This window comes from Cydia strobilella, chromosome 18 (genome assembly GCF_947568885.1).
Source record: "Cydia strobilella chromosome 18, ilCydStro3.1, whole genome shotgun sequence".
In the NCBI taxonomy this organism is placed as follows: domain Eukaryota; kingdom Metazoa; phylum Arthropoda; class Insecta; order Lepidoptera; family Tortricidae; genus Cydia; species Cydia strobilella.
Genome location: NC_086058.1, coordinates 2,898,221 through 2,926,172, shown reverse-complemented (window position 1 = coordinate 2,926,172; position 27,952 = coordinate 2,898,221). Strand labels below are relative to the sequence as shown.

The 27,952-nt window shown below is 41.9% G+C and overlaps 3 protein-coding genes across 4 annotated transcripts in view; 2 read left to right on the top strand and 1 right to left on the bottom strand.

The window, feature by feature from the left end:
• Positions 1-7,501, top strand: part of LOC134749490 (oxysterol-binding protein-related protein 9) — a 142,997-nt gene extending 135,496 nt beyond the window's left edge. Inside the window, exon 17 of the mRNA XM_063684431.1 lies at positions 3,615-7,501. Coding sequence (XP_063540501.1) covers positions 3,615-3,701 — 87 coding nt within the window. The 3' untranslated portion in view covers positions 3,702-7,501. The remainder of the gene's footprint in view (positions 1-3,614) is intronic.
• The window catches only part of LOC134749479 (RING finger and CHY zinc finger domain-containing protein 1), a 105,492-nt gene extending 79,476 nt beyond the window's left edge, over positions 1-26,016 (top strand). Inside the window, exons 2-9 of one of the 2 annotated variants that reach the window (XM_063684418.1) lie at positions 15,976-16,226; positions 18,075-18,236; positions 19,497-19,578; positions 20,365-20,441; positions 20,775-20,957; positions 21,565-21,660; positions 21,764-21,849; positions 23,228-26,016. In XM_063684418.1, the coding sequence (XP_063540488.1) occupies positions 16,119-16,226; positions 18,075-18,236; positions 19,497-19,578; positions 20,365-20,441; positions 20,775-20,957; positions 21,565-21,660; positions 21,764-21,849; positions 23,228-23,441 (1,008 nt within the window). In that variant the 5' untranslated portion in view covers positions 15,976-16,118 and the 3' untranslated portion in view covers positions 23,442-26,016. Of the gene's footprint in view, positions 1-15,975; positions 16,227-18,074; positions 18,237-19,496; positions 19,656-20,364; positions 20,442-20,774; positions 20,958-21,564; positions 21,661-21,763; positions 21,850-23,227 lie in introns of both variants that reach the window. The other variant, XM_063684417.1, reaches the window with a different exon arrangement.
• On the bottom strand, positions 9,366-11,927 carry LOC134749374 (uncharacterized). The gene is made up of 3 exons (XM_063684294.1): positions 11,317-11,927; positions 11,075-11,154; positions 9,366-10,787 (listed from the first exon to the last, which is right to left on the bottom strand). The coding sequence occupies exons 2-3, from the start codon at positions 11,095-11,097 to the stop codon at positions 9,896-9,898; spliced, it is 915 nt and encodes a 304-aa protein (XP_063540364.1). The 5' UTR covers positions 11,098-11,154; positions 11,317-11,927; the 3' UTR covers positions 9,366-9,895.
• Positions 26,017-27,952: the final 1,936 nt, after the last annotated feature.

Here is a 27,952-nt window from a genome sequence, read left to right as displayed (position 1 = left end):
GCGAGCAGGCCACGCTGGCCAAGAGCAGGGTCGAGCAGACGCAGCGGGATCAGGCTAAACAGAGGGCGGCCAACGGGGACAAGTGGAACACGCAGGTATGTAGCGCAGGACTGCGAGCAGGCCACGCTGGCCAAGAGCAGGGTCGAGCAGACGCAGCGGGATCAGGCTAAACAGAGGGCGGCCAACGGGGACAAGTGGAACACGCAGGTATGTAGCGCAGGACTGCGAGCAGGCCACGCTGGCCAAGAGCAGGGTCGAGCAGACGCAGCGGGATCAGGCTAAACAGAGGGCGGCCAACGGGGACAAGTGGAACACGCAGGTATGTAGCGCAGGACTGCGAGCAGGCCACGCTGGCCAAGAGCAGGGTCGAGCAGACGCAGCGGGATCAGGCTAAACAGAGGGCGGCCAACGGGGACAAGTGGAACACGCAGGTATGTAGCGCAGGACTGCGAGCAGGCCACGCTGGCCAAGAGCAGGGTCGAGCAGACGCAGCGGGATCAGGCTAAACAGAGGGCGGCCAACGGGGACAAGTGAAACACGCAGGTATGTAGCGCAGGACTGCGAGCAGGCCACGCTGGCCAAGAGCAGGGTCGAGCAGACGCAGCGGGATCAGGCTAAACAGAGGGCGGCCAACGGGGACAAGTGGAACACGCAGGTATGTAGCGCAGGACTGCGAGCAGGCCACGCTGGCCAAGAGCAGGGTCGAGCAGACGCAGCGGGATCAGGCTAAACAGAGGGCGGCCAACGGGGACAAGTGGAACACGCAGGTATGTAGCGCAGGACTGCGAGCAGGCCACGCTGGCCAAGAGCAGGGTCGAGCAGACGCAGCGGGATCAGGCTAAACAGAGGGCGGCCAACGGGGACAAGTGGAACACGCAGGTATGTAGCGCAGGACTGCGAGCAGGCCACGCTGGCCAAGAGCAGGGTCGAGCAGACGCAGCGGGATCAGGCTAAACAGAGGGCGGCCAACGGGGACAAGTGGAACACGCAGGTATGTAGCGCAGGACTGCGAGCAGGCCACGCTGGCCAAGAGCAGGGTCGAGCAGACGCAGCGGGATCAGGCTAAACAGAGGGCGGCCAACGGGGACAAGTGAAACACGCAGGTATGTAGCGCAGGACTGCGAGCAGGCCACGCTGGCCAAGAGCAGGGTCGAGCAGACGCAGCGGGATCAGGCTAAACAGAGGGCGGCCAACGGGGACAAGTGGAACACGCAGGTATGTAGCGCAGGACTGCGAGCAGGCCACGCTGGCCAAGAGCAGGGTCGAGCAGACGCAGCGGGATCAGGCTAAACAGAGGGCGGCCAACGGGGACAAGTGGAACACGCAGGTATGTAGCGCAGGACTGCGAGCAGGCCACGCTGGCCAAGAGCAGGGTCGAGCAGACGCAGCGGGATCAGGCTAAACAGAGGGCGGCCAACGGGGACAAGTGGAACACGCAGGTATGTAGCGCAGGACTGCGAGCAGGCCACGCTGGCCAAGAGCAGGGTCGAGCAGACGCAGCGGGATCAGGCTAAACAGAGGGCGGCCAACGGGGACAAGTGGAACACGCAGGTATGTAGCGCAGGACTGCGAGCAGGCCACGCTGGCCAAGAGCAGGGTCGAGCAGACGCAGCGGGATCAGGCTAAACAGAGGGCGGCCAACGGGGACAAGTGGAACACGCAGGTATGTAGCGCAGGACTGCGAGCAGGCCACGCTGGCCAAGAGCAGGGTCGAGCAGACGCAGCGGGATCAGGCTAAACAGAGGGCGGCCAACGGGGACAAGTGGAACACGCAGGTATGTAGCGCAGGACTGCGAGCAGGCCACGCTGGCCAAGAGCAGGGTCGAGCAGACGCAGCGGGATCAGGCTAAACAGAGGGCGGCCAACGGGGACAAGTGGAACACGCAGGTATGTAGCGCAGGACTGCGAGCAGGCCACGCTGGCCAAGAGCAGGGTCGAGCAGACGCAGCGGGATCAGGCTAAACAGAGGGCGGCCAACGGGGACAAGTGGAACACGCAGGTATGTAGCGCAGGACTGCGAGCAGGCCACGCTGGCCAAGAGCAGGGTCGAGCAGACGCAGCGGGATCAGGCTAAACAGAGGGCGGCCAACGGGGACAAGTGGAACACGCAGGTATGTAGCGCAGGACTGCGAGCAGGCCACGCTGGCCAAGAGCAGGGTCGAGCAGACGCAGCGGGATCAGGCTAAACAGAGGGCGGCCAACGGGGACAAGTGGAACACGCAGGTATGTAGCGCAGGACTGCGAGCAGGCCACGCTGGCCAAGAGCAGGGTCGAGCAGACGCAGCGGGATCAGGCTAAACAGAGGGCGGCCAACGGGGACAAGTGGAACACGCAGGTATGTAGCGCAGGACTGCGAGCAGGCCACGCTGGCCAAGAGCAGGGTCGAGCAGACGCAGCGGGATCAGGCTAAACAGAGGGCGGCCAACGGGGACAAGTGGAACACGCAGGTATGTAGCGCAGGACTGCGAGCAGGCCACGCTGGCCAAGAGCAGGGTCGAGCAGACGCAGCGGGATCAGGCTAAACAGAGGGCGGCCAACGGGGACAAGTGGAACACGCAGGTATGTAGCGCAGGACTGCGAGCAGGCCACGCTGGCCAAGAGCAGGGTGGAGCAGACGCAGCGCGATCAGGCTAAACAGAGGGCGGCCAACGGGGACAAGTGGAACACGCAGGTATGTAGCGCAGGACTGCGAGCAGGCCACGCTGGCCAAGAGCAGGGTCGAGCAGACGCAGCGGGATCAGGGTAAACAGAGGGCGGCCAACGGGGACAAGTGGAACACGCAGGTATGTAGCACAGGACTGCGAGCAGGCCACGCTGGCCAAGATCAGGGTCGAGCAGACGCAGTGGGATCAGGCTAAACAGAGGGCGGCCAACGGGGACAAGTGGAACACGCAGGTATGTAGCACAGGACTGCGAGCAGGCCACGCTGGCCAAGATCAGGGTCGAGCAGACGCAGTGGGATCAGGCTAAACAGAGGGCGGCCAACGGGGACAAGTGGAACACGCAGGTATGTAGCACAGGACTGCGAGCAGGCCACGCTGGCCGAGAGCAGGGTCGAGCAGACGCAGTGGGATCAGGCTAAACAGAGGGCGGCCAACGGGGACAAGTGGAACACGCAGGTATGTATCACAGTAGGCTTAGCACAGGAGCGCTGCGAGATACTCTACCCGGTCCCTCTTTAATTAATACAATTAGAAAAACTATTTCGCGGGCGAAATACTAGCACTGCGCTCCTCTGCTCATTTTACAGGACTGCAAGCAGGCAACATTGGCCACGCAGAATTACTGACATAGTATATGTTGGAATTTTTAAATGGGGCACTGAGAGCTATACTTGATCTCGTGCTACTACTTTATAATAGTCTTAGAAAACCTTATACCTTTTTTATTGATGCCGATTGGCGCGTACAGATTTCGAAAAAAAGTACAGTCATCCACAAAATCATTCATGTTGTAAATTTATTATGCCCATCCCTTTCTGTCCAGAATCAAAAGCTTAGAAACCTTAACCTAAGTTAAGGAACTAGAAAAACCACAAATGAACAAAATGTTATCATTTAGTATGAAGCACGTCCAATTTTCCTATATTTATAGGTATGACATTTTCATTCCAGCTATTCAGCCCGGTGGGGGAGGACGCATGGGAGTACAACGCGCCGCTACGCAAGCGCCGCGAGCGCCGCGACGACAGCGAGCGGTAATGTCGCCACGTCGCCGTCGCGTTGTCGCCGTGTTGCCAACATGTTGCCGTCGGGTTGTCGTCGTGTCGCCAGCGGGTTGCTCGGAGACTGGGCCTGTTTCAAGGGCGTTCCACTAGTGTCGTTTGCCGAATGAGGTGCTGATAGAGAGAGAGCATTCACGTGTAATAGTTGTAATGAGAATTCTCGCGAACATAATTACTAGCGTTTGTCGAACAATTCGCCAAATCTGCTTGCTGCCTATCAGCACCTTTAATACTTTTAAAGAAGGCAAGGTATTTTGGTCTGAATTTGTTGAATATTTTGGTGATTTGTTTTTATTATGCGCAGTGTGTTGGTTTGTGTAACCCAAACTCTGGCGACCTAGTTTTCGATGTTTGATTAAGCTGAAATTTAACCCTTCTTGTCCAAAATTTGCTATTCAATTAATAACCTCGAAATTGTCATAGCCATATATGGCCATAGAAACTCTGTAATAAAACAATAGAACCTCATTGAGTTTGTGCTCGTCAGAATCTAAAAAAAATCGTCAGTTAAAAAATCTTCTAGCATTTAAAAAAAGTAAAAGAGTAACGTTAAGTAAACTACACTTTTGTAGAATACTTCAGGAATGATGTTAGAATATTTAGTATATTTACCTAACTTTTATTAATGTATTTTTGACTGAGACCTACGTATCTAATTAGTTTGGGCTTTAGGTTATACGGGTTTAGCTGTTCTGATATTTGACATAATTTTAACGAATTTACCGCCACATTACTTGGTCATAAAGAAAAAATATTCATGATTGTAGCACATAATTGTATGCATGCTAAGCCAATAGTTTGTTGACTGTACAACAACTTATTGTTATTACATGCCCATATAATCCTTGTTTTTACATCTTACATAAGTATTATAAATAAATTATAATGACACTGATTCGATTTGTCCGACCGATCTGTCATTTTTGTACAAATTTTGGTACATTTAGATGATTGAGCTGACTTTAGTATCTGAAATACTGACAGCTTATATGTAGTACCTGTATTGAATCCTGACGTCCATTTATTATTTATAGTTATGATAGATACCTACTTAAAGTCACACTTCAACATGTTATAGTAAGTACGAAACTAAATAAAATCTAGGTAACATTTGACAAATGTGTAAAACATATTCTACTTATTTTATTACCTGACCAGTAATGTGGCATTATTTTCTCTCTCTATGAACATCAACTGTTATTATACTCTGAATGAGAATAATGAATAATACTTGTCTTATTCGAAATTAAACTATCGTGAGACATATTTCAAAATATTTAGATCAGTAAGGTTTCACTCACTATTAAAAGCGACTAAAAATAATAGTGAGTGAAACCGTACTGATCTAAATATTTTTCTTATTGTGCAAAGAAAGCTAAAAATGTTTGTATATTTTCACGGCGACTAGGTTTAAGTAATATACTTACACGGAGATATAAAGCTGAAGTATTGAATAATACTAATGAAATTTCAATTAAATATAATGAACAATGTAATTTTTTTTCCATATATGTGACCATATATGAATTAATATGCGCAATATCGTCTCATATTAATCCATCTACAAATAACTTAAAAGGGCTTAGCCAAGGTGCAATCATATATGCACAAACGCTAAACGAAAAGAAATGTATCGGGATAACACGGCCTACCGCGAAACACGTTGAACGTGTTGCCTCCCTGTCACACTTACGTACGAATTTACAAGTGCGACAGAGAACACGTCAAACGTGATTCGTGATTAATGTAGGCCCTCTGGGGGTCTACCGCGGAAACCGAAATTTGCAAATTGCGGGTTTAGAGTGACAGAGAAAGATGCCCGCAATTTGCGAACTTCGATTTTCGCGTTTATAGCCCTGACGCTACGAAGTTCCCGTTACTGTTTCCATACATTATTTAACGATTTTTTTTTAATACTACGTCGGTGGCAAACAAGCATACGGCCCGCCTGATGTTAAGCAGTCTCCGTAGCCTATGTACGGCTGCAACTCCAGATGAGTTACATGCGCGTTGCCGACCCTAACACTCCTCTCCCTCGAGCGCTGGCAACCTTACTCACCGGCAGGAACACAACACTATGAGTAGGGTCTAGTGTTATTTGGATGCGGTTTTCTGTAAGGTGGAGGTACCTCCCCAGTTGGGCTCTGCTCTAGATCTGGAATGACATCTGCTGTCCTGTGCCCTACCACACAAAGCGAGAAGTCATTCACAGTGCCCATACCTCTCTTGACGATTGACGTGTACTGTTTCATTTCAATTTGATTACTCATAGAGTACGTCTGAATGTCTGCCAAATTAAACCAGTTTGACAGTACTGGCTTCCCTCGAATGCGGCTGACCCAAACGTTTTCTAATCAATGATTGTTATTATGGCTATGCCCCCTGGTACTACACATGGTGTAATTTTGTACTTGTACTATAAAGTATTATTTGTTATTCCTTCAACTTTTAGACTAGAGGCCGGACAGTAGAACTGTAGAAGGGTAGACTAAATGGTCTTCAGTTTCATGAAGACGTAAGACTTGACACTAGATCGTGTCATTCACGAAGACGCGTGCCTTGACTAGTATTGTCATGTCATTAAAGGTTAGACTTGTCAAATATGGGCGTCATCGTGGATGACACTAAGCTCGTGATGAAGAGAGGTTTTAAAGTGACCCCATTTTAATGTCAATCTTTATCGTTTCAGATTAAATCTGCATAAGGCATAAGTACAGTCAGAAGCAGAAGTTGAAGCGGGCGAGGTGTTCAAAATTACCTTGACACACGCTTATTTTTTTGATAATAAAGTCGCGTCAAGATCATTTTGAACACCTCCCGCTTAACAACTTCTGCTGCTGACTTCAACTACCTGTTATCGTAAATAGTGCCCTGATTTCTCCTTACAAATAGTTTTGATAGTGGGTACTTGAAAATATTAAATTGACAAAAAAATGGGTCATTTGGAAATCTCCTTACTAACGTAACGCGTAAGATTTTAGTTGGCCATGTTATGTCTGAAAAAAGGGTCTTAAGGTACAAGTTGGGACCCGACCATAGACAGCAGCAGAAGACGACGTATCGCTACTGGTTTCTATCTATTCCCATAGTACCTATAAATAACTTCGTGTCGCTAACTATGAACGCTATTTCATGTCTGAGGTTGGGTTCCAACTTATACCTTTGTTGCGAAAAAGTGGGAATTAGGACTTATTGCAATCTGTGCTAAGATCACCTTGTTAAGAGGCGCTGTTAGTCCCTTTTTACGAGGTACGGCACAAGTTGCATCCCACATGTTTTGACTCCGCACTGTTCCAAGCTAGTCGCATTTTATCGCGTTCAATGACAGGGGCCTCTTTTTTTAATACTGTAGTCTTTTCTAACCTCCTTTGTAAATTCTCGACCTCTAAGGCCTATCTATGATAAAAAAAAGAGCAATAATCGTGTAAATATTCATTAAATCGTAAAAATCACAACGCTTTTGCAATTAAATTAAACACGAGCACAGATAATTTTGTGAACATAGCAACACTGTTTAATCGATATCGATTTTTCAACAATGTTGCCATGGGATTTTTTTTACATATGGAAATTGCAACGTTTTTATTTCACGACGTAATCTAATTTAGTGAAAAAGACTGAGATTGTTCTAACGAAATTTAAAAACGAGAGCGACGACGGGCGAAGACACGTGCAAATATTATATCATTAAATCACATAGAAGTAAATATTTAATTGCATAGTGATTACTATCATGTTATATATTTAAAATAAAATTTTAATTTAAACTAGTTTGAATTGTTTTATTTATTAAAATTATTATGAAAATAGAATTACAAATCAATATAACTGAGTATAACTCGGTACAATTACAACCTAATTACCAATTTACCAATACAATATAGTGTGGACAGTCTGGACAATCCACTTGGGTCAATAATGGGTAAAAAAACATACTGCTCTCGAAACAAAATTTAATGTGGTTTTAGAACTGAATAGGTGTCTCTTATTTCAGGCTTTCCCTTACTGACCCAGTTAAATTGCTAACATGTATACTTAACCTAATCACTGACTTATATGACCTTAATAAATGTTTTTAAATCAATAAGAGAACGCGCATCATATCCAAGCGTGGAAATTACATTTATTTATTAGGAAATTAACAATTATAATGCTTATAGTGAATGCACAATCAATTATGATCTATTTAGTAAAAGTATTTGTTGGTGTAAACTAAATAATCTATCTTAGTATTCTTAGTTTAGTACTGACGGCTTGCAAACATCTAAAATTGAAATCTCGTTATTATCTCTATCGCTCGATAATGAATTTTCTAATAATAAATAATAATAATAAGTTGTATGAGAGTAATAGTAAGTTTCAAACTTGCTTAAGATTTGTTAAGTTTAAATCTTATTACAAATAAGTTTGGGCTTGCGCACAAATCACGCGTGGTTTGTTCTTTTTTTTTTTTTATGAAATAGGAGGCAAACGAGCAGACGGATCACCTGATGGTAAGCGATTATCGCCGCCCATGGACACCCGCAACACCAGAGGGGTTGTAAGTGCGTTGCCGGCCTTTAAGATGGGAGTACGCTCTTTTCTTGAAGGTTTGAAGGTCATATCGGTCCGGAAATACCGCAGGCGACAGTTCATTCCACAGTTTAGCTGTGCGAGGCAAGAAGTTTCTAGAGAAACGCACAGTTGAGGACTGCCAACCATCTAAGTGGTAAGGATGGTAATGTTGTCGCGTAGGGCGATGGCGAAAAGAAGCGGCAGGGATTAATCCGAGCAATTCCTCGGAGCACTCCCCGTTATACACGCGATAGAAAATGCAGAGCGAGGCCACATCTCTACGCAGCGCCAAGGAGTCAAGCCGTTCCGAAATACGCTGGCAGTCGGCAATTCGAGTCGCTCTTCGTTGGATGCGGTCCAGAGGGAGAAGCTGGTATTGGGGTGCCCCTGCCCATAGATGAGAGCAGTATTCCATGTGCGGGCGAACCTGCGCTTTGTACAGCTGTAGGCGGTGGGCCGGCGTGAAATACTGTCTCGATCTGTTGAGCACACCAAGCTTTGTTCGGCTACTTTTTGACCCCACACAAGCTCTTTTCGCAAAGCTTGCTAAAATAGTTATTTACGATACAAGTGCGGAAAAGAGGAAATTCGAAACGAGTGGCGATAAATTAAAACACGACCGCAGGGAGTGTTTTAAATCGACACGAGTTGCGAATTACCTATTCGCACGTGTATCGTACAACGTTTTACAGTACATATGGCCCTTTAAACTTTTGACATATGCACGAAAAGTGCTCTTTACGCACTAGTGTGAGAAATTAGCACCATAAGTACTGTAAAATATTTTTAATGGGTTTTTATCTTTTTATGGAGTGAACACTGAGGAGCTTAACACTGATTTAAACTTTCACGATATTTACTCATAAATCATAAAATTAAGGAAATAAAACTATGAAAACGGATTATATCGCGTATATTGAATTTATAATACATCCCGACGTTTCGAACCCTTTACAGCGTTCGTGGTCAACGGGTGACTGAGGAAAAATTACAAAGTGCAAAAATACCCACATACTAAAATAATGAACAATCATAGACTATAAACTTCAAGGCTGGTTGTACATGCAAAATGTACAACCAGCCTTCTCTTCTATGATTGTTCATTATTTTAGTATGTCACCTGTTGACCACGAACGCTGTAAAGGGTCCGAAACGTCGGGATGTATTATAAATTCAATATACGCGATATAATCCGTTTTCATAGTTTTATTTCATGAGTAACTATCGCGGTAACCGAAGACAATATTATCATAAAATTAAGATTTAAATTTACCTCCGACGTTTCGAGGACGGCGTTGTCCACGTGATCTCGGAGACTTAATTTTACGCGATTAAGTCCCGAGGTTGTGAATAATACTGAGAGCTCTTACTTATTTATCAATGATTGAATTTAACAATGTAATATCAAATAAAATAATGTAACATCCATCCATTCATAAACAAAAATTAGTTATTTACTAATAGGCAAATTTATGTACCTAATCTAATCATGTAACTATTTTAATTATGTCACTAATTTGAAATTTCAGCTAATAACAATTGCAATAATATAGAAAAATTGAAAATATATCAAATCATCCTTCCCTTAAGTCAATGGTTCCCAGATGGCAAGAAAACTTACTGTTGAGACTTTTTCGATTTTTGACTATCCAAAACAGCTTTTTTGTTTTTTAATTTGTTAGCGTGATTGACATCAATATTTTCGGTCATGACTACCAAAGCAAATGACAGCTCTGGAATATTGTTATCACATGCAAATTCAAGGAGTGAGAATAAGCTTTTCCCTGTAACATTCTCAGCTAGCTTTCTAATGCAGTGTTGTTCCAAATCTTCAATAAGGTAGCACCTGGCGATCAAAAGCAATGGACGGAGTCCATCATTAGGTACAGTCCCCAAATACATGTATTCCTTTAAATGTTGTAGTGTCTCAATGGTGACTCCCTTCATCGTTATTTCACCGGTGGTTGTTTCTTTCCACTCGTTGGACAGCATTGCTTTAAACACATCACTGTGTGCTGCCAGGTATGCCTTGTGGACTGGTACAGATCCTTCAGATGTTGCCAGACGGAAGTCAGTGAAGTCGCTGTCAGTATATAATTTTGATAGTACCGTTTCCTTTTTACACTTATAAGCAGTAACAACAATGCTTACAGTAGTGGGATGGACTTTGCCTGTTTCAAGCATATTGTATGGTCTCATTTCTTGCCATTTAGACCAATCATTATTAGGCACATCAATACTCAATGCAGAATATTTAAAAAGTTTACTTCGTACATTTATTTTGACACAATCATCCTTAGCCAATATATGTTTTACTGATGAGAAACTGATAGAAAATTTAATTTTACCCTCTATTACTTTGGTACTGCCTCTAAATTTTACCCAAGCCAATTTATTAATGATTTTAGGCATTAGAATGACAACTTCACCTGATTCACCTTTGCAAGTCATTGACAAGGCAACCATCACGGCAGAAGAACCCTCTCTTGTATTTGCAAGGCTCACAAGGCTGTAAACATATAAGTAAAGTTGTACTGCAATGATGTGTTACATTGTATGCATCAAGTTTTGCTGTTATACCTTTACATTGTCGCAGGTAAACACAATTATTTTTAAAGCTAAAAAGGAGAATGGATATATACCTACTTTTTCATAATCTTAATAAAATGTGTAGGAAACCATACATTAACAAAAGATGACAACCTTATTGGTACAAAACATGCCAGTGCTTTTTTAACGAAATTGGTTAGGTTAGATACCTACGGTACCTATTAACGACATATAAAGATTACTTACCTTACTTCTTCGACGGCAGGCATCTTGTTGCGAAGTAGGTAGATCGATGCAATGCAATAAATTTAAGTAACTACTGACATCTGCAAATGAAAATATTTGACTATCATGAAATTTAATTTATTGACGAGTGAAATATTTAAAATAAAGTAATATGTAATGTAATATTTGCTGCTGACAAACTCAATATATTTCTAAGCTGCATCCAGGTTCTTTCTTTTGTGTAACTTGTGGTAGGTACTTACGTGGACGATCGACTTCATGATAAAGTAGGTGCCTGTATTATTTACTTGATTATCCAGAAAACACGAAACGTTAAAATATAAGGAGTATTGTCTTAGTAGTTTGATTACATAAATAAAATTTTCTCAATACAATTCAATCGTCGAAAACTGAATCAAACTGAATGAGGGCTATCGTTTTTTTTGCTCACTAGTTGGCGCCTCTGTTGATGGTGGTGCTAAAGAGTATATCTCGAGTATATAACCACCAATAACCACTAGTCCATTCTTCTTCTTCTTTTAAAATTATGGCTTCAGCCCAGTGGGACTATTTCGCCAGTATCAAGGTATTGAGAGGTTTACAAACGACAAAAATTGTACGGTTGTACAAGACAGTGTACGGTGATTTGTTAGCTCTTGTAAATCGATAGCTAGACTTTACAAGAAGCACGTGGACCACCGGCCGTTGACTCCAAGATGGTGGTTAAACGCGCTTCAAAATTAATTCTCCATTCACTGCACACTACCACATTAGTTTACTGTATAATAAGCTATCGATATTACACTTTAAACAATATTAATAAGCAAAAAACAAAGTAATTAATCACGATGCTAACTATCAAGATGGCGCTCGAACCGGAAGTCCAACCACTAGTCCAAAAGACTAAAGAACAGCTGTCAGTCATTGAAGTGACATTTGACATTTCGAACTATGGAAAAGACCACCATCTACACTAGCGCCCCTAGCGACGAATTCATACGCGTTAGCCCTCATTGACGTGAAATTAACCGAAATTCCTGGAAAAAACGGTGTTGCAAGTACCATTAGTTACAAAGTAAGTATAATTAGCGAACTAGGCTCCACACTCGCGTTCGCGGCTTCGCGCCGTGATTCGCGCATGAGTGTGGAGAGCCCTTAAGGTGGAGCGAGCTGTCACTTTTTTGCCATACTAAATTAAACCTTATCACCGAGCCAGAAAGGTGTTCGTACCAGACTAGAGAAAACGATCCACATGAGATAGCAAACCAGAGCCCCGTGTCCCATTTGCAGTTCGCAGTCCGCCATTTGTATTTTATTTGTTATATTGTGCAATAAAGTTTAAAATAAATAAATAATATTTGAGTGCTATATTCAGATTACGGTCCTGATATCTTTTAAGTAATTATGATATTAATATTATTAACTGATTAAACAAGCATGTGCACGACAAAAAATAAAACATTAAAGTCATAACACACCATCTCACCGCATCAAGGTCATTGTGCGACGTGTGTTACGGACTTTATTTTAGTATGGTAGACATTGTAGTAACTGAATATTAATTGGTGTCCCCAATTGTTATACTCATTAGGGTGACTTTGTGAATCGGTCCTATATTTACGTAGGTATGTAGGTCATGAAGTTATACCCTAAACAGGAGCGAGCTGTCACTTTTTTTTTGCCATACTAAATTGAACCTTATCACCGAGCCAGAAAGGTGTTCGTACCAGACTAGAGAAAACGGTCCACATGAGATAGCAAAAGTGGGTCGCGGTGTCCCACTCGCACATGTTGCCAATGTTAAAAAAATACCATTTTGGTAGTATTTATATCAATAACTACTAAAATTAAATACCTTCTTATATTATTTAAGTGCTATATTCAGAGTGCGGTTCTGATATCTTTTACGTAATTTGTAAATAGTTATAATGTCAATATTATTAACTGATTTAACCAAGCATGTGCACAACAAAAAATACATTAATTTTAATATGGTAGACATTGTAGTAACTTTGAATATTAATTGGTATCCCCAACTTGATAATGAAATTTTCAAAATACATAAATGGCGGCGCTCAAGATTTATTTGCGAAATAAAGTATAAAATGGGTAAAAGATGTTGTGTGAAAGGTTGCAGAAGTTAAAGTTTTGTTGATTGTGGTATATCTTTTCACAGGTAAGCCTCAACTATTAAAGTTTACGATAAAAATACAAGAAAACATTGTCAAACTCATTAGGGTGACTATGATGTCGGCACGATGTGAATCGGCCTTACAGAGTTCTTATTACCTCGTACTTACTTAATGTAAAAATAAGTTTACCTAAATAAGTATATCTTTATTTCGGCATGTTAAATTATTTGTTTGATAGATAGATAGATAGATAAATGATTTATTTGTGCACGTAATGAGAGCTATATAATTGCCAAAATTTAAATCCAAAATCCTTAAATATTACAGACACATTTATACATAATATTCTATATAGGTTGAACACACATTTCCGTCAGTACACAAAGGCGGCAAATAAAAAAAAATGGAGCAATTAACTACGATGACGCTTAAAGAATAGCTGAAGTGTGCAAAAGAGAAGCCATTACGTTTATGAATATACCATGAGTGCGAAAGAGGCAGACTACAAATGAAAAAAACGTGACCATTTTTAGGGTTCCGTACCCAAAGGGTAAAAACGGGACCCTATCAATAAGACTCCGCTGTCCGTCTGTCAGTCTGTCTGTTATCAGTAACAGCTTTTATAACGACTAAACTAAATTAAGTAAGGTTTTGTGAAGCGTTTTACAGAGGAGAAAAAAACTATATCCATTCTCTCTGACTTCCTATGCATGAATGAAAAAAGATCTTGGCCAAACTATACATTCCAACTTATCCTAATATCCCACATACATATGACTTATGGTCACCCTAATTAGAAAGAGATGCAACCGCCCACTTTGACTTCTCATGTGGACACACTTTTTGGCCCGTGTACTCCATCCGGTTTATTAAAATCTAAATCCGTGATGTAGGTATTCTTTTTTTTTTTTTAATAGGTATGTCGTTATTTCGGCATGTTTAATTTGAGATTTGTTATAGAATAATTGCCAAAATTTAAATCCAAAGTCCTTAAACCACCTAATAGTTTCTATTTATTTAGAAAATGACACACCCTACTAATATATTCCATGTTATATTACATATGACTTATGGTCACCATAATTAGAACGAGATGCAGGGCTCTAGTTTGACTTCTCATATGGACACACTTTTTGGCCAGTGTACTCTATCCGGCTTATTAAATATAAATCCGTGGCCAAGACGAGCAAAGCGAAGCGCAAGGGCACTACAGTTGGTCAAAGCAAATTGTCAATAAATAAGAACAAAAAAACTGCACCTCCTTAAATTTTCTTTTGGGTGCTATAGTTTGTCAAAGGACTGTCTCATTTCAAACATAGATAGAGATAATCATACTATCTTTGTCTTACACTAGTACTAGCACCCAATAAAAAGGATGAGTATAGTTTTTTTGGTTCTTATTTACTGCCAATTTGGTTTGACCAACTATAGTACTAGTGTAAGACAAAAATAGTATAGTACTGTCTCATTTCAAACATAGAAAGAGAGACTCATACTATCTTTGTCTTACACTAGTACTAGCACCCAAAAGAAAAGGATGAGTATAGTTTTTTTTTGTTCTTATTTACTGCCAATTTGGTTTGACCAACTATATTTATCTTGCCACAGAGGAGCTAAAATAGTGTGTAATGTGGAGTCTTGCAAGTTCGCGCTTCGCGTCTCCTTTGACGCGGGCCGAAAAACCGACAAAAAACGAGGAACAAGGCGCGAAGGAGTGAACATTCTGTGAAATCGACGCCACACTCACGTTCGCTGCTTCGCGCCGTGATTCGCACATGAGTGTGAGGGCCCTTTATTTTATTTATTGAAAACATAATATACAGCATTAAGCCGCTCCAGACTACGCGACCCGAAGCCGCGAACGCGAGTGTGGTCGATTTCGCTATTAACGAACTAGACTCCACACTCGCGTTCGCGGCTTAGCGCCGCGATTCGCGCACGAGTGTGGAGGGACCTTTACAGTCGAAACCAAATCATTGTACAAATCAAATTTTATATTATTATTCGAGCCCGCGCCAGACTATGCGGCGCGAAGCCGCGAACGCGAGTGTTGAGTCGATTTCGCTGATTAGCGAATTAGACTCCGCACTCGCGTTCGCGGCGAGACACAGACAGGGTAATAATTATTGGACCAATTTTGTGCCGTCGTGGTGGTTACTCAAAAAAATTTATTGTTTGTTTCCCTTTCGCTCTTTGCAGCTAAACTTGGGCTAAACCACAACAACAACAACAAGTATGAATGGTATAGAAAGGATGCCAATCTCTTATGGCAGAATTGTTGCAAAAGTGACCGCTTCAAAGAGTAGTATAATTGGACCGCTTTCAGCTTTAAATAATAGTTCCTAATCTCTTCGGTGGCGCTAGGTACGCTCTGAGACCAAAGGGTATTGTAATATATAGGAGACTCTATGACATGAACCATAGAGGTATAATAATATAGAGATGAAATGGGGGAGGGGCAGCAAATAACCCGACCAAATTACGTAGGTTGTTTCTGGTATGTTGTCAGGAATATTAAAACGTTTTTTTAATTTTGTCGCATTGCGTATGTTCTGTCCCTCACGGTCGCACGGGTGCACATCTATATAAATACTAGGTGTATGGTCTAGGTACTTCAGTGTATGGTGGCGCTGCCTATTTACTGTTTTTTACGGTCACTTTTTGATACACGAAGATTCATTTCCTTACCTCTACCGTCCATAAACAACAATCTTCGTAAACACAATGGTGACGTGACGTGAGTGAAAATGTCTAATTCGAAATGTCAAATCAATCACGCAAAACAAGCAGTCAAGCAGATGTCACGTTAATTTCTTATTCTATTTTATTGTAATAACCCGTTAAATTAGACTTTTGCAATAATTTAAACTTAGTGTTTGAATATTAGATAAGTTTCAGTGTTTTTCGTGTTCAGTGCATGAAATTATAGTGAAATGTCGAACGACAAAGAGGCCGTGGACGGTGAATCGTCGGCAGCGACCGAACAAACTCTTGAAAAACGCATAGGCTGCGCTCATTACAAGCGACGAGCGAAATTCGTGGTAAGTTCACTGCTAAATGGACCGACGTCGACGCTTATTTCTGCCAATAAATCTCTCTTAACAATAAAAAATTAAGTTCAAAACCCTCTCGTCATGTGCTTCTAAATATAAACGTTAGCGGCGCAGAAACTTACGAGAGCTTTGCAAAATGACATGCAAATTTAAAAATCAAAGCAATACTGCTGTCCTTATGGAACACTGATTACTTTTTTTCTTGACAGAACCACTATTAGCTATGGAAACATGTGCATTCAGCCACAGGGGCCAGGGTTAATTGGTTAATCATGTCAGCAATTCAATAGTATCTATTAATTCAAACAATTAATATATACATAAGTATTCTATTACAATTATTGACGACCGGTCTGGCCTAGTGGGTAGTGAATCCCGGTAAGGGCATTTATTTGTGTGATGAACACAGATATTTGTTCGTGAGTCATGGATGTTTTCTATATGTATTTAAGTGTTTGTATAAGTATTATATATATTGTTGTCTGAGTACCCACAACACAAGCCTTCTTGAGCTTACCGTGGGACTTAGCCAATTTGTGTATGAATGTCCCTATAATATTTATTTATGATTTATTTATTTATTATTATATTTAAAGGGAGTAGTTTTGCTTCTTATACTCCCAAGCTCTGTGTTATTCAGGTAAGTATTTCATCACCAATCAAAACTGAGATTTATTTAAAAAAAAATTGATGAATGTTATCCTCAGCTAACCTTAAATCCATTTAAGCATTAATCACCAGATATACTGTTAATTTTTATTTTTATTTTTGTTCTGGTTTAAACTGCCATCAGTCGGTAACGACTATAATCAGTTTTGCTGTATGTATTCGATATAATACTGTTAATATAATATCAACTCACTTGTATCAAGTGACAACCACTTTGTGTGACTCAATCTTTACTTACATCATGGGTCTTCCCCAGAGGCATCCATACACACTTGTTATGAGTAAACCTTTAAAAATAGTCTAAAAACAAATTACACAAACACACACACACAACTCTGGACACAGTACAAATTACACACAGCTCTGGACACTGGAGGCTTTGGTCATTTTTTTTTCCTTCGTAAGTATACGACATTTATTTCACTTCAAAAATAGCATTACTAAACAATATATGAATCCATACCTAATATTAAAAATGCAATAGTGTGCCTGTCTGTCTGTTAACTCTTCACACTTAAACCGCTGAACCAATTTAGTTGAAAATTGGTATACAGTTAGTTCGAGTCCCGGGGAAGGACATATGATACTTTTTATCCCAGTACTTACCCCTCAAGGGGGTGAAAAGTCAATAACCGCTGAACCGATTTAGATGAAACTTGGTATGGGGATAGTTTGAGCTGTGGGGAAAGATGTAATGTAATATATGTTGATTTTTTGCATCTCTTTAACATGGGAGCATTCCACAAAAAGGTCTACCTTGACCAGGACGTGACGCGTATGGCAGATCAGATGCCATTATTATACCGTTGAATTTAATGCTAACTTATCAAACTTTACTATGCCAAATATTTAGCCGGCTTTCTTAGCTTTATCAGAAGTGTTGAAAAAATAACGTCACATACCCGAAATTTTTTGGGAATGGCCCATGGCAGGATTGAGTCAAGCTGTTAAAGCTGAGAATAAGTGTTGTGTTGTGTTGTGTTGTCACTTGTTGGTACATTACCTACCATTAACCAATTTACTATTGGGAATTGCTGTGTTCGCTATAATGTTTTCTCTAGAGGAGCCCAATATTGTATTAGCAAACTTTTGAGAAGAAATCTCGCAAATGTTGTTTGCAGTGGTTTCTTAGACCACAAGTGTAAATCGACGACGCTATTGTTTCAGACGCCATGCTGCAACAAGCTGTACATGTGCCGCTACTGCCACGACGAGAACGAGCAACACTACTTCAACCGAAAAAGCGTCACCGAGCTGATATGTACAGAATGCGACACCCGGCAGGCGGTGCAGGCGGAGTGCGTCAGCTGTGGCGTGCGCTTCGGGAAGGTAATGTGATACATGTAGTTACTGCCACGAACAGCACTGCAGGAGTGTCACCGAGCTGATGTGTACAGAATGCGACACCCGGCAGGCGGTGCAGGCGGAGTGCGTCAGCTGTGGCGTGCGCTTCGGGAAGGTAACGTGATACATGTAGTTACTGCCACGAACAGCACTGCAGGAGTGTCACCGAGCTGTTGTGTACAGAATGCGACACCCGGCAGGCGGTGCAGGCGGAGTGCGTCAGCTGCGGCGTGCGCTTCGGGAAGGTAACGTGATACATGTAGTTACTGCCACGAACAGCACTGCAGGAGTGTCACCGAGCTGATGTGTACAGAATGCGAGACCCGGGCAGGCGGTGCAGGCGGAGTGCGTCAGTTGCGGCGTGCGCTTCGGGAAGGTAACGTGATACATGTAGTTACTACCACGAACAGCACTGCAGGAGTGTCACCGAGCTGATGTGTACAGATTGCGAGACCCGGGCAGGCGGTGCAGGCGGAGTGTTTCAGCTGCGGCGTGCGCTTCGGGAAGGTAACGTGATACATGTAGCTACTGCCACAAACAGCACTGCAGGAGCGTTACCGAGCTGATGTGTACAGAATGCGAGACCCGGGCAGGCGGTTCAGGCGGAGTGCGTCAGCTGCGGCGTGCGCTTCGGGAAGGTAACGTGATACATGTAGTTACTGCCACGAACAGCACTGCAGGAGTGTCACCGAGCTGATGTGTACAGAATGCGAGACCCGGGCAGGCGGTGCAGGCGGAGTGCGTCAGCTGCGGCGTGCGCTTCGGGAAGGTAATGCAACCGTAGGCCAAAACTTGATCGAAAAAACGCCAATCGAAAAGCAAGTGTCGACATGAAGATTGGAACGAAAAGTGACGTGTTCGTTTCCATACATTACTGGCGTTTTCTATAACCTCTAAAACGATGATGACATATGAACGATGTTACTAAATATCTATCTTCTGTTATTTATACTGTGGTTTGAATATAAAGAAACAGGCACCCCTTGCAGTCAGTTTTTGTATATGTCTTGACCAGATCTTAGAACTGATCATGATGTGGCAATCATTTCATGAAATTATCGGTTGGCCATATCATGAAAAAGTCAAACATAACCTAACCGTATCATGATGTGATCAATTCTAAAATGGCATTTTATGAAGTGATCAAATTCTATGATTTGACCACGACACATATTTTTTAAATCCATAGGTCTAAGTTTTCTTATTTTTGTAGCAGTATATTAAACTAACTGTTGTCGGTTTCAGTACACATGCCTCATCTGCAACCTGTTCGACGACGAAGACAAGCGCCAGTACCACTGTGAGGGCTGCGGCATCTGCCGCGTCGGTGGACGAGACCGGTTCTTCCACTGCGAGCGGTGCAACATGTGCCTGCCTATGCAGCTACAGAGAGTCGGACATAGAGTTAGTTATACCACAGTATAATAATAGTTCTTACGAACAGATACTTATCTCTCAAAGAAAACGCAAATACCTACCGTTTTGATACCTACACAAAAATACAACCTCGTGCGCCGACACAACGCTAGGGTTGCCGACGCTTCTTTCAAATACTTAGGTGTCTTAGGTAGATATCTTAGGTAGATATTAGGTGTCTTAGGTAAATGTGTCGTAAAAAACATTACCTAAGTACATCTTTAAAACAATTTAATAGTACCTACGTGACTATCGTAAAAATAATAACAGTAGGTATAAGTATGTAGCTATATTGGTAATGTCTACTTCTTCTCATCTGTCGAAAGAGGAAAAAACTATATTTTTTATTTGTTTTCTTGTTTCTGCATCCATCCACACTACACGCTGTGTTATTTGTTCGTGTCGAAGACATTTCTATTTCATAAGTAGCGCGCGGTTACGTGCGTCTTGAGCGCGTGTGGCTACCAACTAGCTGGCTTTTGTACCGCTGGCGGGACGAGATTTGTAAGCATAAATCCGAGCTCGCGCGGAGAGTTCCACAGGCCAGGTTATACAGCTACCCCACACTAGTATCTCCCAAGCGTCGTCTAGTCAACTCTATGGCTACTGACACAACGTTGGCGTAACTGCACGACGACGCTTTTTTTCATAGCGCTGACTAGACGCCGACACTCAAAACACGCTAGTATGATAATAGGTCGACGCGAACGGTTATTTTACTGCGAGCGGTGCAACATATGCCTGCCTATGCAGCTACAGAGAGTGGGACATAGGGTAAGGTTCAAAATGCCACGATACATTGAGATGTGGGTTCGAATCCCACGTGGCCCAGTTGATCACAGTAAATTTTTTCATTGTGATAGACATCTGTATATTTACGATTTATAGGTTAAAAAACATCATAATTTTGGCAATCATGATTCCGGGCCTACACGGAGCTAGGCCGAATACGGACGAACGGTGCAAAGGCTGAATTTTGCAAGTGTTGAAGGTTACTGTCCTTAAACCTTTGGCCTGCCAGTTCCCTTAATAAGACTTGCTTGCTTGCTTGGATACGGTTGGTTGTACATCCGAACTAAATTTTTGACAGTAATCCTTATTTTCCAGTGCGTAGAGAACGTGTCCCGCTCCAACTGCCCCGTGTGTCTCGAGGACATCCACACGTCCCGTATCCCGTGCCACATCCCCGACTGCGGACACCTGCTGCACCGGCCCTGCTTCGAGCAGCTCCTACACTCGGGACACTACGCCTGCCCCACGTGCCAGACCAGCATGATTGACATGACCAACGTGAGTCAATGTCCTATATTGCGCGTGCCGACCACTGCGGCGTCAACTAACCGCCTCTTTATCATCTGTCACCATATGTGTCTCGTTACTCACTTTCTCACAATTAACCCTTAAATGCATATTGTTGCCAAATGTATACAAAGCATTGGACAGCTCACAGATTCAACAGAAAAAAGCTTAAGTTTCTAACAAGTAACATTTTTTCCAACCAAAAATAAAAAATCATGCATTTAAGGGTTAAGTGAGAGCGAAAGTGACCCATGATGCGACAGGCGATAAAGAGGCGGCCATGGTAACACCGCTGGACGTCGAGTTTCACCCAATTTTTTTAGCATGACGCGGCTTTGCAGGGGCCTGCTATTGTATAGTATGAATTTTCTTTGGTGAATTTTTGGGCCTTTACCAAGGGGTAAAGAAACAACCTTCTGTTTGACAGATAAGTATCTTCATGCGGTCTACACCTATCAATAGAGTGGTTCTTGAGAAAGTTTTAGGTATATAATTTGTTAAGGTTTACCCGTGCGAACCGGGGCGGGTCGCTAGTTTAATTGATAAATTGAAGTGCTGGAGTAGAATTTAAAAATGAATTAGGTTTTTATATGTATAGTTATGGAGTTACCTGGACTCGGAGGTGGCGGCGACGCCCATGCCGGCCGAGTACGCGGACTACAAGGCCACTATACTCTGTAAGGATTGCCATAAGGTGCGTATGCGTCGCCCTGCTAATTATACATGCGAAACTATCTTCCAGATCTAATATTTGTTGCAAAATAGTGACTTGTTTATAATAAAATGTAATGTTACAGTTATCGACGGTGAAATTTCACGTGGTGGGGCTAAAGTGTCAACACTGCGGTGCCTACAACACGTGTCAGACCAACGGCTTCCACAAGTGAGTCTATTTTTACAAGCTTTTACGTAACTTGTAATGTATTTATGGTTGTGTAATCTTACGAGCTAAATTAGATTTACATCCCATTATGGTACTTTTGAGCTGTGTTGATGGACATGGGAGGTGGCCACGAATTTTGAGATTGATAAATTAATGGAACCTAATTATGTTTGGGTTTTGTTAGTTGCCCGTTGGATGAAAAGTGTAGTAATAAAAGCTAGTATTAAATAGTACATTACTATAGAGACCGGGAAACGAAGGATTGCAGGGCAAGTAGATATAGACTGGATAGGGATACGCGGCCGGCAACCCCGTTTTTGGTCCGAGATTTGTATAGTGATTTTCTCAAACTTGCATTGAAATATCCATAGGCTACGGTGGCCAAACTCGTGAAAAAAACTGTCTAGAAATTGAATTTAGCGCGGAGCAGGTACCAGGGCCTCATGAGTTACGAGGAGGTGTCGTTGACCAACCCGCCGGGGCGCGGCTGCTGTTCAAAACAAAAGAAGGTTGCTTTATAGGCGTAGCTGTGTAAGGCTGTATGAAATTTCTTTACATGCCATTTTCACTCATCGCACCGGATACGTAGTATTTTCGGACCTAATTTGAAGTAAGTTAAATCAACATTTCACTGCAAGTTTGAGAAAAATATTTTCTCAAAAATGGACGGCAAAGTCGACGTTGCCGGTTAAAAAGTAGGTCGCGAAGTGCGTAGTTTATGGTGAGTCAAAAAATTAAAAAGTTAAAAACATTGCAGTCTCGATTTCGGGACTGCAATGTTGCATACAAATTCCATTATTTGTCGAGTTCCAAACTTTTTAAAAGTTGAAGTGGCCATATCAAATGAAGGCATGGGTCCATTAAACAGCCAAACAGATGATCAGTACTTATTATTATAATGTTGGTACCGCGACTATTTAGGTGTCTCAAATAGGTTGGCGTATTTTCAGCAGAAAAATACACTTCTATTTTTAATTTAAAAATAAAAAGGCGGCAAAGCAAATCTTTTTACTTTTTTCTGTGAAAATATATACATAAGAACGTTGCTTCTGTAGAATATTTATATTATATTTATTGCGCCATTTTTGAGAAAAGCACTATATATTATGACTCGGCTGGAAGGCTACTTGCTGGCTTCGGATTTAATTAAACGGACTCCCAAGGTCGTCCGTTTAAAACGAATCCTCAGCCAGCAAGTAGCTACTTCCGAGCCTCGACAATAATGTACTATTTTCGATCAAAATCAATTTGTTTTGAATGACAGCCGCCCGAGGCTTGCTTTTAACTTGCGCCCTAACCGCTTCGAGCGTCGTACGAAACGGTACGGTCGTATTCGTAAGTATATGCATGGAATGGAATGACATGGTTATTTTCGCAGGGAATCAACGAGCGCGGAGTCAGGCGACTCATCCAGCTCGTCAAGCCGGAGCTCCTCGGGCTCCTCCTCCCTCCCCGCCCCCTCGGGCGGCGCCGCCCCCCGCCCCGCCCCCTCGGGCTCCGGCCCGCCCCCGCCCGCGCCCCCGCCACGGCCCCCGCACGAGGGCGCCGAGCTGCCCCGCGCCAACCCCCTCGACGAGCCCCCGCAGGCCTGACCACACCATACACGTGTAGATTAAGGTATATTTCAATTTGTGATTCGATTCCATCTAATGTAACGTTGTTACCGTTCAAATTATACAGTTCTTCAACGTCAAACCCTCGAGTCCCGGTCGTAGTCGACACCGAAAACTTCCAGGTCCCGGGGAATTCTGACTTCACAAATTTTATATGAAAGCGATATCGCGTCCGTAGACTTAGTTGACTTTTCTGCCAGTAACACTTATTAAATTCGATCAAATATAACCTTTTTGACATTCCGATTTCTTCAACATATACAGGGTGTTTCTCACAATGGAGCTTTAAATTCAGGGCTCGATTCTATTCCCTAAACCGAGCTACTTTTATTATGGGACCAACACCGAAATCGCGAAAAAAAATTGGCTTTTTCATACATCGAGCCCAGAATTTAAAGCCCCTGGTCAGAGACACACTGTATTGAACTTGACCGAAAAAAGAACGTAAGTTATTTGTAACCTAGTTTTATGACATTGTATAATTCATTCGTTATAAAACCTGAATAACATTTTTTTACCTTCTTTTTCAAATCCACTTATTGTACCATCAGCCGTAAAAATGAGTGGCAACATTATCAATGAATTAATTCATAATTTCTCCATGCAATTTCGCAACTCACTTTACACTCATTAAACAAAATGACATATTAGTAGCATGGAATCTGCAATATAAACTTGAGTAACGACATCCGACAAAATACTGTGATGGAATAGATTAACATTTCGCTGCCCCAATATTACAGGGTTCTATGTTTCACTTTTATACAACTGAAATTTGAACTTTATTATAGTGACATTAAGTCGAATTTCAACTGTCTTGAAAATGTAACATAGAACCCTGGAATATTGGGGCAGCGATTTCTACACCAAATAAAAGTGGCGATAGTTTAACAACTAGTTGTACGATTAAGATTAATAAATCCATCCACCATGATTAATGCCACAAATTGTTCAAATATAATGACGAATTTATTATTATTTTATTAATAAATAAAAAAACCGTGTAAAGCAATGAAATTTTTACAAAACAACTGTATCGAATAATCTTTAGGTATTCATAATAACCTTGTTATCGCTATTGCTCAAATTTTAGTAAAAAATTTAACCTCTTTCAAAGCAATACATAGCTAGAATTTCAATTGATATGTTTTGAAAGCGGGAAATAATTGATTCCATTAGAAAAATCTTGCGTATTTATCACTAAGGTGTTTTCGGGTAAAGCTGAAATACTTCAGAGTGTTAGGCATCCCTAAGTCCAGGACTTAAGTTTTATTATTGAATTTGGAACCTCAAAAAAAAAAGTTACAATTAAATTTTTAAATAAAGCCTTAAGAAACTTATCATGTGTTTTGACGCTTTTTACACATGTGATATGGCACGAATGTTTAGATTCACGTCTCTACCTATTGAGACCATCAAAATTAAATGCTATAAAAGCGTTTTAAAGGTACTACCTTTTCTGTTAATCTGTGTGAGATCTTGTATGCACACTTTTACTATGGACCACAGATATACCAACTTTTGTTTTAAAATTGTTTATGACCTTATTGTACTAACAATGGAATCAGTGCCAATATACCGTTGCATAGGCTTAGTAAATTAAATTTATTTGGCTTTATAATTTCGATACCTTATATATATTGTGATTAATTAGACTAGCGTGTAAGATTTAGTTATTTTTTTACGAAATCCAGTAGCTTATGAAATGCTAAAAATAACCAAAAATGTATAAAGCACACATTTAACAGTGACCGTCCAATCAAAAAGGGGCTTTACGGGTGTAGAATCACGATTGGAAATATCATGAATAAATTAAGAATTGCATTGCTGTTTACTAACATTTTTTTTGTGATTATCTCCGTTTTCTCAGTACACTATTGATTGAAATAGAACGACGAGAGAAAACCCTCAGATAATAAGCAAATATAAAAAGCCTAGATTGAGGGCGGAGATTTTTTTACAATGATTTTCTATTAGGCAACTATATATTTAAGAATGCGTAGCAGCTGTTTGTAGTGCATAAATTATAATGCGTTGCTGCAGGCCTGCACCATCTAGTGCAAGGTATTATCCATCATATTTAATTTATCTATCCTTTAATTCAATTAGAATTAACAAGATAAATAATTTCTGATTGAAACAATAACGTAAGTTAAAATTGGATCTTGCGATGAAAAAAATTCCCACTAGATCCATTTATCATTTCAACTGGATCTATTACTAAAAAAAGTTCTCATTAGATCCATCGGCCCGAAGTTGGATCTAACGAATAAAAAATTCTCACTAGATCCATCTTGGATCTATCGAGAATGAAGGCAATAATGAAATTTTGCCAAAAACTTATTTAACATTTCGATTGTTCATGAAATAAAACTATGAAAACGGATTATATCGCGTATATTGAATTTATAATACATCCCGACGTTTCGAACTCTTTACAGCGTTCGTGGTCAACGGGTGACTGAGGAAAAATTACAAAATGCAAAAATACCCACATACTAAAATAATGAACAATCATAGACTACAAACTTTAAGGCTGGTTGTACATGCAAAATCGGTTCATAAGGCTAGTTATACACTATAATTATTTTTCAAGTAAAGATATATATATATACGCGATAAAAATAAACTATGCCGGCTCCAACCCTACACCACGGACCCGAGAAGATTTAATTCCCTCCTAAATTGTAGGAGGGTATCCCAATATGGGACCGGCAACAAACTCGGCGGGACACATCTTTTCAAAACATCAGAATGTCCAGCATCATCCAACACTACGGTCTCACAGTCTATGTCTCGCTTGCTCCTTTATCAGGTGGACTACAGGATCCCAAGCTGGTGGTAGAGAAAAGCCATCTTCCCTATTAAAGTTTGGATATTTCTTAATCTCAATGGCCTCGCGCAGCATTCTGGGTATGTAACGCTTCTCCTTGGCAAGAACCAGAGGCTTATCAAACTTGATTGAGTGATTGGCTTTATCCATGACATGCTCACAGACAGCAGACCTAGGTCGACGGTGCTTGACATCAGCTATGTGTTCCTTCACCCGAGTGGAAATGCTCCGTTTCGTCTGCCCGACATATGATAGGCCACACTCACAGTCCAGCCTGTACACTCCTGCAGTCTGTAGAGGGGTATTGCATTTTACAGGCCTCAGGAATTGTGACATCTTCTTCATTGGCTTGAAATATGTTTTTATAGAAGCACGCTTCAAGATGTGGCTGATCCTGTCCGTGACCCCCCTGACAAAAGGCAGAATGGCAGGCCTGCGCTCGACTGTGGGGATCTTAATGTGGGACCTCTGGTTGACCCGCGGTATCCTGAGCTCGTTTGCCTGGAGCGCGCGCCTGGCATGCTGGAGCTCCGCGGCCAGATGCTGGTCATCACATATCCTCTGGGCTCTCTGAAACAAAGATTTGCCTACTGTAACAAGTTGACTGGGATGGTGATGCGATTTGCCATTTAAGTACCTATCAGTATGAGTAGGTTTCCTATACACAGTGCGACCTAGGGTGTTATCAGGATTTCTTTTTACCAATACATCTAAGAAGGGGAGAGAACAGTCTTTTTCCAACTCCATAGTAAATTTTATTTTGCTATGGATGGAATTTAGGTGATCCAAGAAAGTTGAAACACTACTTTTTGGAAGTATAGTAAAAGTGTCATCTACGTATCTTTTAAATATCTTCGGTCGCACAGGAGCCAGTGAGAGTGCCCTCTCCTCGAAGTCCTCCATAAAGATGTCAGCGACTACTGGAGACACCGGAGACCCCATGGCCACGCCGTCGACTTGAAGATAGAATTCACCATTCCATAGCAAGTAGCCAGATGTAATTTATATGTGCCAATTTATATGTGGGAGCATCCACATATAAATTGGCTCAGTACCTCGCGGGAGCCCTCTCAGCATTACGTGGTAACACTAGCACGCATACAAAGGATTCTTACCATTTCATCGGTGAGATTAAAGACCTAACATTGACTGATGATGAGATCATGGTCAGTTTTGACGTCCAGTCGCTATTTACAAGCCTACCGGTACAAGACTGCATTGAAATTGTCAAGAAGAGGTTATGTGAGCAGAACATGTCAGAGGAATATGCTAAGCTGTTGGAACATTGCCTTACATCTGGCTACTTGCTATGGAATGGTGAATTCTATCTTCAAGTCGACGGCGTGGCCATGGGGTCTCCGGTGTCTCCAGTAGTCGCTGACATCTTTATGGAGGACTTCGAGGAGAGGGCACTCTCACTGGCTCCTGTGCGACCGAAGATATTTAAAAGATACGTAGATGACACTTTTACTATACTTCCAAAAAGTAGTGTTTCAACTTTCTTGGATCACCTAAATTCCATCCATAGCAAAATAAAATTTACTATGGAGTTGGAAAAAGACTGTTCTCTCCCCTTCTTAGATGTATTGGTAAAAAGAAATCCTGATAACACCCTAGGTCGCACTGTGTATAGGAAACCTACTCATACTGATAGGTA

What these genes read in the sequence shown, in the direction of transcription:
- LOC134749374 (XM_063684294.1), bottom strand. Translation starts at nt 11,097, where the DNA reads ATGCCTGCCGTCGAAGAAGTAAG. An exon ending in CCTGCCGTCGAAGAAGTAAG is followed by an intron (nt 10,788 to 11,074) that starts GTAAGTAATCTT and finishes ATATGTTTACAG; the next exon opens with CCTTGTGAGCCTTGCAAATA.